This window comes from Pterocles gutturalis, unplaced genomic scaffold (assembly GCF_000699245.1).
Source record: "Pterocles gutturalis isolate BGI_N339 unplaced genomic scaffold, ASM69924v1 scaffold50254, whole genome shotgun sequence".
In the NCBI taxonomy this organism is placed as follows: domain Eukaryota; kingdom Metazoa; phylum Chordata; class Aves; order Pterocliformes; family Pteroclidae; genus Pterocles; species Pterocles gutturalis.
This window is the reverse complement of record NW_010132591.1, coordinates 1,003-11,551: the sequence shown is the minus strand read 5'-3', so window position 1 is coordinate 11,551 and position 10,549 is coordinate 1,003. Positions and strand designations below refer to the sequence as shown.

At 43.0% G+C, this 10,549-nt stretch overlaps 1 protein-coding gene across 1 annotated transcript; it reads left to right on the top strand.

Annotated features, from left to right (window-relative positions):
• Positions 1-1,583: 1,583 nt before the first annotated feature.
• Positions 1,584-10,297, top strand: UNC93A (unc-93 homolog A (C. elegans); the record flags this gene model as incomplete). Its single annotated transcript, XM_010080925.1, has 5 exons — positions 1,584-1,786; positions 2,573-2,802; positions 5,827-5,952; positions 8,797-9,014; positions 10,162-10,297. Coding segments are annotated over 5 exons (913 nt in total), but the record flags the coding sequence as incomplete, so codon positions are not given.
• Between the last annotated feature and the right edge of the window lie 252 nt (positions 10,298-10,549).

Below are 10,549 nucleotides of genomic sequence, written 5' to 3'. Positions count from 1 at the left end.
GAGCCAAGGGCTAACCCACCACAGCAGACTAATGAGGAGAGGAATGATAAATCCAAGAAGTCATGAGTCAGCCCCACCATCTGGAACAGTGCATGCTCAGGTTCAGTGCTGGAATATAAAACCTCCCGTAATGCTGCAGGAGGGAGCAGTGCTGATTCTCTTCTCTCTCCATTTTGTCTTGGGGGTTAAAGAGGACTTGCTGAGATGCAATCAAAAGTAGGTTATTTTATAGTATTGTAGCTTGCAGGAGAAGCACTAAAATATGCATAATTTATTTCAATATTCCACCCACCCACCCCTCAAAGAAGAGTAACAATTAAGTTAATCATATGATTTTGGAGTACTGGCTCCTGATTTTTGGAAGCTGTAGCTGACAAAACCAGGCATGTGGTGTTCCAGAACCTCAGTGACTTCAGAGACTTCAGTGAACAGGAAGCCTCTTTGCCTTTTTACAGAACAAACTTTCTGATTCTCAAATACATTGACAGGCAGGGAAAATTCTCTTCTCACCACACTGTCCTGATGCCTGCTTCTCACAAAGGGAGCTGCACAGTTGCCACCATGGTCCTGCATGGCTGGACCACGCAGCCACCACAGGGCTCGGAGTTGTTCAGTGCAGCTTCCAGCAGCCTCGTTCTCCTCCAGTGCTCTCCAGTGGTATCCCCCCAACACACCCATTCCCCCCTTCCAAAATTGTACCGGGTCACGTAAGCTTTTAATGAAAACAGGAAAATGTTGATAAGCAGCATCTTGATCTTTTCATTGCAACTTTTACAGTATCGAGATAAGGGAACTATTTTGAGCATAAAAATAAAAAACCTGGTTAGATCAGTAAAATCTTATTCCTCGCTTGTGAAAATGTGAGTGAATCAATTACTTCTAACTACAAAGGGTTGCTATGGGCATATTAGGATATTTGGACCTTGGCCTCTGAAGAATTTAGAAATTATCAGACCTGTAGTTTAAAGCAAAGAATCTTCCACTGTTGTTAAGTCAGCCCTTGCAATGCATATCTGAGGTTGTTCCTGCCTGAGACAAACAGGGAAGGCCAAGAGAAGAGGTTGTCCTTCATTCAGCTTGCTTTCAGAGACAACCTCAAACAGCCTCAAGTTGCGCCAGGGGAGGTTTAGGCTGGATATTAGAAAAAATTTCTTCACTGAAAGAGTGATCAGGCATTGGAACAGGCTGCCCAGGGCAGTGGTGGAGTCACCATCCCTGGAGGGGTTCAAGAAACGTGTAGATGTGGTGCTCAGGGACATGGGTTAGTGGGTTGGGTGGTGTTGGGTTGACGGTTGGACTTGATGATCCTTGAGGTCTTTTCCAACCTTAATGATTCTATGAATTGCATTAAATAATCTAAAGTCTGACCTACCAAAGCTATGAATCTGAGTAATCCTCACCTGGCTCTGTATCATATTTTCATAAATAGGCTGTCACTGTCAGGAAAACCATAAATCTATGATCAGGCTGCTTTGGGGAAAGGAGCCAGTGATACCCAGTCCCATCTTCTGTGTCTCTGTTTCTGCCTGAAGCCACTCTCTGTACACCACAGTAACAGGTGCCTGTGATAAAATTTGTCTCAGCTGCTGTTTTTGTCCGTGCAGAGCAGTCTCCACTCGCAGGAAGGCCTGGGCGTTGCTTCCCTGAGTGTTCTCTATGCTGCGCTCATCTTATCATCCATGTTCCTGCCTCCAATCCTCATCAAGAAGCTGGGCTGCAAGTGGACTATGGCAGGCTCTATGTGCTGCTACATCGTGTTCTCCATAGGGAACTTCTACGCTAGCTGGTACAATTTAAATACTTCAACCCTGTCTATTGTGTTTGAACAAAATCAGCAAGGGAGAAGTTCTTTCTTCTTTTTCTTCTCAATTCTTCTCTGTGTTGCAGATTTGAAAGTTGGATGCAAAAGGTGCTACCTGCAAGAAACAGGGATAAATAAATCCATTAGCAGGTGAAGCAGAGAGGTGAAAATGTGCAAAAAGACAGAATGAAAGCATCCATCCACCCACCTGAAGCTGCTTCTCTAACTCACATGTGTAGCAGATATCTCCCTTCAGAAAAAAAAAAAAATAAAAAATAAAAATCAGAAGTTTCATTTAAAACCCAAATGACTTTTAGGACTGCTTTTAAAAAGGCTGAAGGGAAGGCTGTCTTCCAGCCAGTGGCTCTGGGAGCAGAAGACCAGAGGAGGAGGCCAGCTCCTGCCTTGCCCTTTTGGATGTGGATGAACGTCTTACCCCCATGACAGGGGGGACAGCTCTGTGGAGGACAGCTGTTGTGATCCATCTTCGAAAGCTCAGGTGCAATTTAATTCTCAGTTATGAGAGGACAGGGCACATGAGCACAGACCAAGCCAGCCTAGTGTAGACGTAGCCCCTGGACACAGGTGGGAGTGCTTTCCCAGTCTAAGCTGGACAAGACTGGCCCTTTCTTGGTTTCATGTAGTGCATTTATTGAATCACACAAAGGATAAATCTATTTCTTTGATGTCTGTTTTTGCCTCTGGATATTTGGACAAATGATTATTATGCTGATGGCTGATAACTATGCTAAACAATGTGTTCTTCGGCAGGTACACGCTAATCCCTACCTCTGTGATCCTGGGCTTAGGAGGAGCACCGCTCTGGTCTGCCAAGTGCACTTACCTCACCATTGCTGGCAATTCGTACGCTGAGAAAGCAGGAAAAAAAGGGAAGGACGTTATCAACCAATACTTTGGGGTCTTCTTTCTGATATTTCAGTCCTCTGGCATCTGGGGAAATCTTATGTCATCTTTGATATTTAGCCAAGCTTCCAACAAAGGTAAAATATATTTTAAAATCTTGGCACTTCTTTCTTTAAACATCAGGTAGTTCTAGATAGTTAAAAGATAGACTCTGTAGGTGAGCTAGTGACCCTCAATTGCCTTGATAGTTGGTGCAAATGGGCACTTCGGATGTGACTTAGCTCATCTGAAGGTAGATGTCTGAAATAGATGGGGCCGAACTGCTCCGTTTTCTATCAAGTCTTCATCAGCTATAAAGAGTTCAGACAACTAGCTCAAAAATAGATGTCTATTGAATTCCTTTCAAATTCCACCCCTGTGTTGTAAAGCATAGTTAAGCTGCTGGCAGCGAGTCGTTCACATCTGACTTCTATTTAAAGTGGATTAAAACAAAGGGCAACACACTAAAGCAGCCTTTTTGCAAAGCTTGTAGTATTGAATTAATTTGCTTTTAAACATTCAAGGTTAGTCAAGCTGATGCCGGTGCTTGGTGAAAATGAGTGCTTTACAGAACTGTCAAGAAGAAATAGAAGTAGCTGTTGGCAGGAGTCGGCATGCCAGGGCTTCTCTGCTGTATTTCAGGCTCATACAGCAGATGCAGATGTAGCTTGAAGAAATCACTCGACAGTGCTGCCCTCATTTCCAATGCTTGTAATTGGTGTAAGCTTTAAAAGGACAGTTGTGAAGATAAATTAATACTTGGATGCTACCTTAGAGCTTCAAAGTGCCACAGTGTTGTATCATTGTGGTCTCCTGTGCATTCCCTGTCCTGTCAAAGTCAGAACAGGATGGACATGGAAAGACCTTTCCATATCCACTGCTACTGGTTCAGTCAAGCAGTATGTTCTCTGGTGGGTATCCAAATAGGTATTTGATTAAACACCAATGTCAGGGAGCTGGCATCAAGTTTTAATCTTCGTATCCATGGATTTATGGCACGTTAGTTGTCACAAAGTGTGATACTTATGGAGAATCATGATTCCTTGAAGTGCAGACAGCTATAGATGAAACACCATCAAAGCAGAATGTGAAAGGACTGTACCAAGTACAGCTGAGCCCTGCTGACCTGATCACTGATCACACGGTGGCCGTTCTGGTCTCATTTGCAGGGCAGAGGCTGTGGCACAGCTGTGAGGTCTGCACAGACTGCAACCATTTTATTCTCTGCTGCCTCACAGTGCACATCATGTTAAGTGATGTTGATGAGAGGATCAAAATATTCTTTTTCTGCCTTGTAAATCCTCTCTTAGTTTTACATCTGAGGATGTCCCTCTAAATTCTAGTGAAACTTTCACTTTTCCTTATTTTTTTATCCGTTACATTGGATTTCAGGAAATGCTGTGCTCCTGGGAGGGGTGCTGTGAACAGCTCTCAAAGCCAAAGGCATTGCATATCTTCACAACAGTGATGAGCAGTCATAATATAAGCTTCCCAACTGTGCCTTCTCAGTGAGACCCAGCTTTAATCTAGAGGGAGCTTCTTGCAGGGGGGTAAGGGTCTCCAGGCACTGGCTTCATTTCCTCTCCTCTGGCAATGTGGCAAAGATACCCATCCGTATTGTCCATATACTTAAAATGCATAATTTCACGGAGGAGTCACAAAGATACAGCATGTATCTGCAGAATCAAAATGCATCAAATTCAGACATGGACATACGTTTGACATATTGCTTGTGTCACTGCATCCGTACACAGCAGGGCAAGCTACACTATGAGGTGATACTGCAACAGAAGACAGTAATCAATGTAAATTGCAAGAGTCATCCATCCTCTCTCATCAATATTGCAGCCTTATTTCCAGAGGAACAGAGCAAATCCTGCTTTGCAGCTTCCAGATCACTAGTTGCATGTGCATCTTCATCCTCAGATGGTGCACGAACAAATAAAAAAACTCATTTTACATACTTTACTACTGTGACTCACCTTTTGCATATGGTTAGTCATCGAGTAATTTTAGTAAAAAATTATCAATTTTGCTAAGGGTCTGTTTGTTTAAACTGTGTAGCAGTAGCCACTGTCTGTAAGGTAATGATTTTCTTTACGTTACTAAGTTTTATCTGATGTTGAAGTTGTTTATGAAGCTGGTTAAACAGCTGATTCACATCGCAACAGCTTTGATTGGAAGCAATGGGGAAAAACACACTAAAAGTAGTTACATGATAACCCTACTTGAAAAATCACAGATCAAGTCCAGTTTAAGGGATCAGCCAAGGTACACTGTACTGCCCTTTATTATGCTTGGACCAGCAACAGATTCTGCAATGAAAGCATTGAAACAATTGTATGTTGTTTGGTCATCCTTCACTGCACAGCTTATTCAGGCTCACGCTTTGGGTTAGTAGTTTTTCTTTACAAAGAGTGTACTGGAGGAAGTGAGCACAGTGTCATGGTGACACAGGGTGTGTGAGTACACACACGTGTGTGGCTCTGACACATGCCCAGCACAACACTGATGGGATTGAACAAAGCAAACGTCTTACTCCAAACCCTGCCAAACTCTTCAAATTTCGAGTATGTTTTCAAAAAGTAATAAAACCAATAACAAAGCCAGGAAAAGCTGATTTCTTGGAAGACTGCATTAGTAGGTAACCGTAATTTGAATTTATAAAACAAAACAATGCTTCAAGGTGGTTTCTATTCCTATAACGTACACAGAAATTACCTGGAGAAGGATAAGGTGCTCTGGCTGTAAGACCTGAGGTCCAGCAGTTCAGTGGTGGTGTAAACTGAGGGACCTGTCTTGTGGGATATTATGATGAAGAGGTACAGATACACACTGAAACTTTAAAACTGCAAATTGAGCTTGGATTCAGATTCCAGGCTCTGGCTTTAGTCCATGTTTCCGTGTAACCATCAGTTCAGTACTCTCTCTTGAGAAACTGCTTCTGTTAGACCAAACGTGTGTGTGTTGAACTGGGATTCTGAAGTCAAACATCAGGAAGGATCTGAAACCAGGACCAATCACCGAGCGCTGGATTCCCTTCTCCTTATATCCTTACATATAGTGTGCACTCATGCAATCTCTTCCCTATCCTGCCTTTCTTTTGGTTCTTACTGAACTAGTGGAAACCTCAGAAGAAAACCTGGCATGCTGCGGAGCCTATGACTGCATGACTGATACTGCTAATGCCACTGGCTCAGCAGAACCCTCCCACTCCTTAATCTACACTCTGCTAGGGTTCTACACTGGTAAGTACTCCTCACAATCTTTAATGAATAGCACTGATGGAGAACCTACTACTTGTGAAACCTAGCGTGACTTTGCAGATTAAGTTTCCAATTTCCTCCTTGAATCCAATTTGCTAAAAGCAAGCAAGATATGTGAGAGCTGTAAACAACTCCTTCCTAAAGAGTTGCAAATGCTTTACACCAGTGATGTATAATTTTTATCTAAAGGAGGAGCAAGATATTTTTTACACTTTTTACGTGGAATAAAGCCGAAGCCCAGTAATGGTGACCCCACTGTTTCACCCAAAGTCAGCATTGCTGCACAGACTAGAACCAAAAGTATGCCCACATTGCAATTAGAGGATTGCAGCAGCTTATCCAGTTATGCATGAGATAGTTTTAAATTTACTGTCTTCAGGATCAGCAGTAGTGAACTAGTTACTGATGCCATTGGGAAGATTTATATGTGCATGCAGAGGTCCAAGATGCTAAGAGCAGCCCAGCAAGTAGTACTTGAACTCACCAACTTCTAGTCACCTGGGGATGCCTATCAGAACTGGCTGGTGTCCTACCAGGTGTAAAACAGCTTTAGCACAAGAACTGCACTGTAATTAGAGGCAGACCTGAACCACGCCTCCCAGAACATGCAATGATTTGGGGGAGGTTTTTGGATCCCTGCTGAGATTTTACAACTTCAGTCGATTCTCAGCCATGATGCTTGAATTATAATACCGTAGTGTGAAAGGTGAAGAAAAAGAGAAGCACCAGGTGAAGTGGCATGTCTCCCATTTAGTCACTACAGTTGCTATAGACCTTCCTTGCATAAGAAGAGAAAGGAATCAAAGACAGGGAATGCAGATGCCATCAAAAATCAGAAAGACAAAAATAGATATGCAAAGATTCATTCAGTGAGGAAACTTCAAAAAGTATCTGGCTCTTCTCTGCATAAAGGGAAGTATCTGGTAAGGCAATGCGTCCCTTAGCTCTGTTAAAATATCTTTGCAGCCTCTGCACACAGATGTACTCTCTATGCTGAGACAGATGCACGAAGTTTGTCATACGCTCCAACAGAGAGTCTGTGATCTGGTCAGAGCCAGCCTTCGCCAGACAAACACATCGCAGCAAACCCTCCCTCCTTCCCCAACCTCCATTCCTCATTGATGAAAAATGCAAAGAATATCCCCCCTCTTCCCTTGCAGAGTGTGCTGGAGCTGATGTCTTTCTGCTAACGGCAGGTTTGGCTCACAAGTTTAAATTTAAATTTGATGACTAAAATATACAGCACTCCCTTAGGCTTTGCTCATGCAAAATGAATGCAACCCTGCTGTCTACTGACCCTGCATCAGTTGGGTTTCATTTTTCTTTTAAGCTCTTAATAAAAGATATGTCTTTTCCTACCTCGAGGGAAACCAAATAGCTAAATATTTCATTCACTGACGTTTTTAAAATATCTCCTCTATTTGGTAGCTGAATACATATTTTGCCTGGCTTGGGTGGAGACAATAATGGATAGGTCTTTTGTTGTTTAGTTTTCTTGAGGACTGTGGATGTTTCTATTTATGTTCATACCAACCACTATTAAGCCATGCAGTTAGTTATCTCCTATAATTGCTCTTGATTCATTTGACATATTTGTTAGCATAGTTGTCCTGTAAATGTGGATGTCCTGCTCTCGCCCATGTAAGTCCTGCAATCAGCCCACAAGCGCCAATAAGCACCTTTGCAGAACTGACAATGGCTTACATCACGAAGGGTTCCCAGCTCAGCCACAGTGGACAACCAGGACACTGGAGAATACTATTTCATTATAGGAGACGTGGATGAGAAATAATAAGCAATAAAATATTTATGGCAATTTACTGTAAATCCGCTAATATATTTGGACCTTAAAAGTTCATAGAATGGAGCATGCCCATACACAGAAACACAGGAGCACATTAAACAGGCTGTGTGGATGGGAAGAGGTGCCTGGTTTTCCTCTTACCCTGAACTCCACTTGTTTCCATGGACGAATTTCTAGTTAGCATAAGTAAGAGAGGAAACATAATGCCTTGCATCTGTAAGAAATCAATCAGTTGTGAACCTGTGGCTGCTTCATTTATATAAGGAGCCACAGTTATCTTCCTGGTAGCATGGAAAAAATCATATTGATTCACTCCACAAGCAATAAACCCAGACCGATTTGCTGATTAACTACCCCATGTATTCTTTCATATTCTTTCATATGCTGCTTCTGCTAGGAAATTACAGGTTCAAAGCTGCAACTTCTGTCTTTTTCAAATCACCAAGGGTTGGTCACTACCTTTAAAATAGTACATATTTCATACTCAAAGCCTGGCTCCAAGCTGACCAAAAAAAAAAAAAAAAAAGGATCCAAGACAGCAGTACTACTTCTAGCCCTTTATTTTTCTTTCCATGTAATGGAAGGAAGATTCCCCCTCTAGCCATGCAAACCTTGGCACTGGAAGTGAATATTCCTCTCTCGTGTTGATTTAAAGTCTTCTGATAGCTCCCGAGGGAGCTGTTTCTGGCCAGCTCCCCATCCCCGCGACCCCTGGCTTGCCCTGGAAGGGTGGGCGATCACCCTCTGCGGCCGCGCAGCTGGCCCAGCAGCTGTCACAACAGGCGGTTGCAGGGGATTTGCGAGGCACGCAGCTGTACGCAGAAGATGTGAATGTAGATCAGGCCACCTTGTTTATACAGAAATGGCCTTTACACTGCGGCGGAATCAGAGACATCTGCCAAAACATCCCCCAGAGAGCTAAGCACTAAGTCAGAACAATAACAGCAGCAAGCGACTTCCCATCCTTCTTCCAGCATTCCTCATTTTTTTTCATGAACTTTTTGTTTTGTTTTTTTTTGCAGCTAGTGGTGTGCTAGCTGTGTTGCTGATTGTTGTATTTCTGGACCAGATCAAATCTGACCAAGCAGAGACTGAGAAAGAAATACTAGAGACACCATCCTTTTGGTCTACGTTCCTAGCAACTTTCCAGCATCTTAAAGATAAAAGACAGTGTCTTCTAATCCCTCTGACAATGTACAGTGGGTTTGAACAGGGATTTCTTTCTGGTGACTACACAAAGGTGTGGATGACAATGAAAATCTATTTCTTTCTGACTGTTTTTTGTGCCTTTTGGGTCATACTGTTGCATCTGATCTATATTTACTTGTTAAATGAAGATGTTTTCACTGGCGATTTGCGGTCTGCTAAATTACTGCTTACTTGTAGTTGAATGAACTCTGAGTGACATCTTCAAACAGGAGAGGCCAGCTTTAAATATGTCCCTTGGAACAGCCTTAAAAAGAGCTCAGTAGAGAGCTTAATTCACCAGTGGAGGCCACAGCAGAGAGTTACAGGTTCAAACTCTTCAGCTTGTTGTAAATAATAAACTGGGAGAAAAGCCAGAAGTCTGCAAAGCTTTTCCATCTTCCTTCCTTCTGGTTTCCCTAGAGTTTGTATAAGTGCAAGTCAGCACACTTACCACATATTTTATTTTGAGAAACTTTACAGTAAGAGGGCAAACTCTCAACGTGGCTGGCTGACAGCCCTCACCAGCCACTAGTGCAACAAGTCCAGACCCCAATAGACTGAAATTATCAAAACTACCTCTGCTCCTCCAGTTCCTCTACAAACCTAGACCCACAGCAGGTGTGTTCTCCAGACATTCATTGAGAAAGCCTCCAAAGAAAGGGGACAAACTTCCTGGGCTGCTTATTTGACACTTAAGCTTTCAAACCTTGCATACAAGCAGATGGAAGAATGCACTTGCTGCTGTGTTTGAATGGATTGGAAGGGGCACTCACTCCATGGCCATACCCATTGGCTGTACACTCTTATAGGTGAGGTCCCCTTCATTTCCTGGGAGCTGCTCTGCAATGACTGCAGTGGCAACTGCCACTGTTCATCTCTTGGGCTATGAAGGGAAGAGCAAAAATTCCTAATGCCGCTTCCAGGAGTTTTATTTGCATAATGAACAGTGCGCCGGTTTCTTTTCCTGCTTGTTGCTGCTCTGTTTGCATGGCATCAGCCTGATTGGGAACTGGGCTAGCAATATCGCTACTGAAGGCCAACTATGTCAATACGCCAGGGACTTGTCAGCAAACGCTGTCGCTGTGCTCCTTTGATCTCATCCATGCTGGCTGTTTACCAATACTCAGGCTAAGACCCTTGAACCTTAGCTGCATATTTTCACTGAAGAAAACATGTCACCCTTGTCTCTTCTCTTCCAGACGTACGTGACCTGTGCCCTGGGGATCCATTACATTGGTTACGTGATGATCTGCTTTTCAGCTGTAAATTCCCTCTGCTCTCTGCTCTTTGGAAAGATATCTCAGTTCACGGGTAGAAAACTTCTATTTGCATTAGGTATGTAAAGGTCACTTGAAGGACTGACCACCTTATGAAATATATCAAAGGGACAGCTCGCTGTCAGCTATCAATTAAAACCAAAGTCAACTGGTGATAAATGATCTTACAACATAGATATTGAGGCCTACAGTTACCTGAGAAGGATTTCTCCATTGGAGTGAAACCTCATCCCCTTTATGGAGCGAAAGCAACTGCAAACCTCCTGAGATAGATACATGGTTGATCTGAGTCTCAGGGGATGGTGAACTT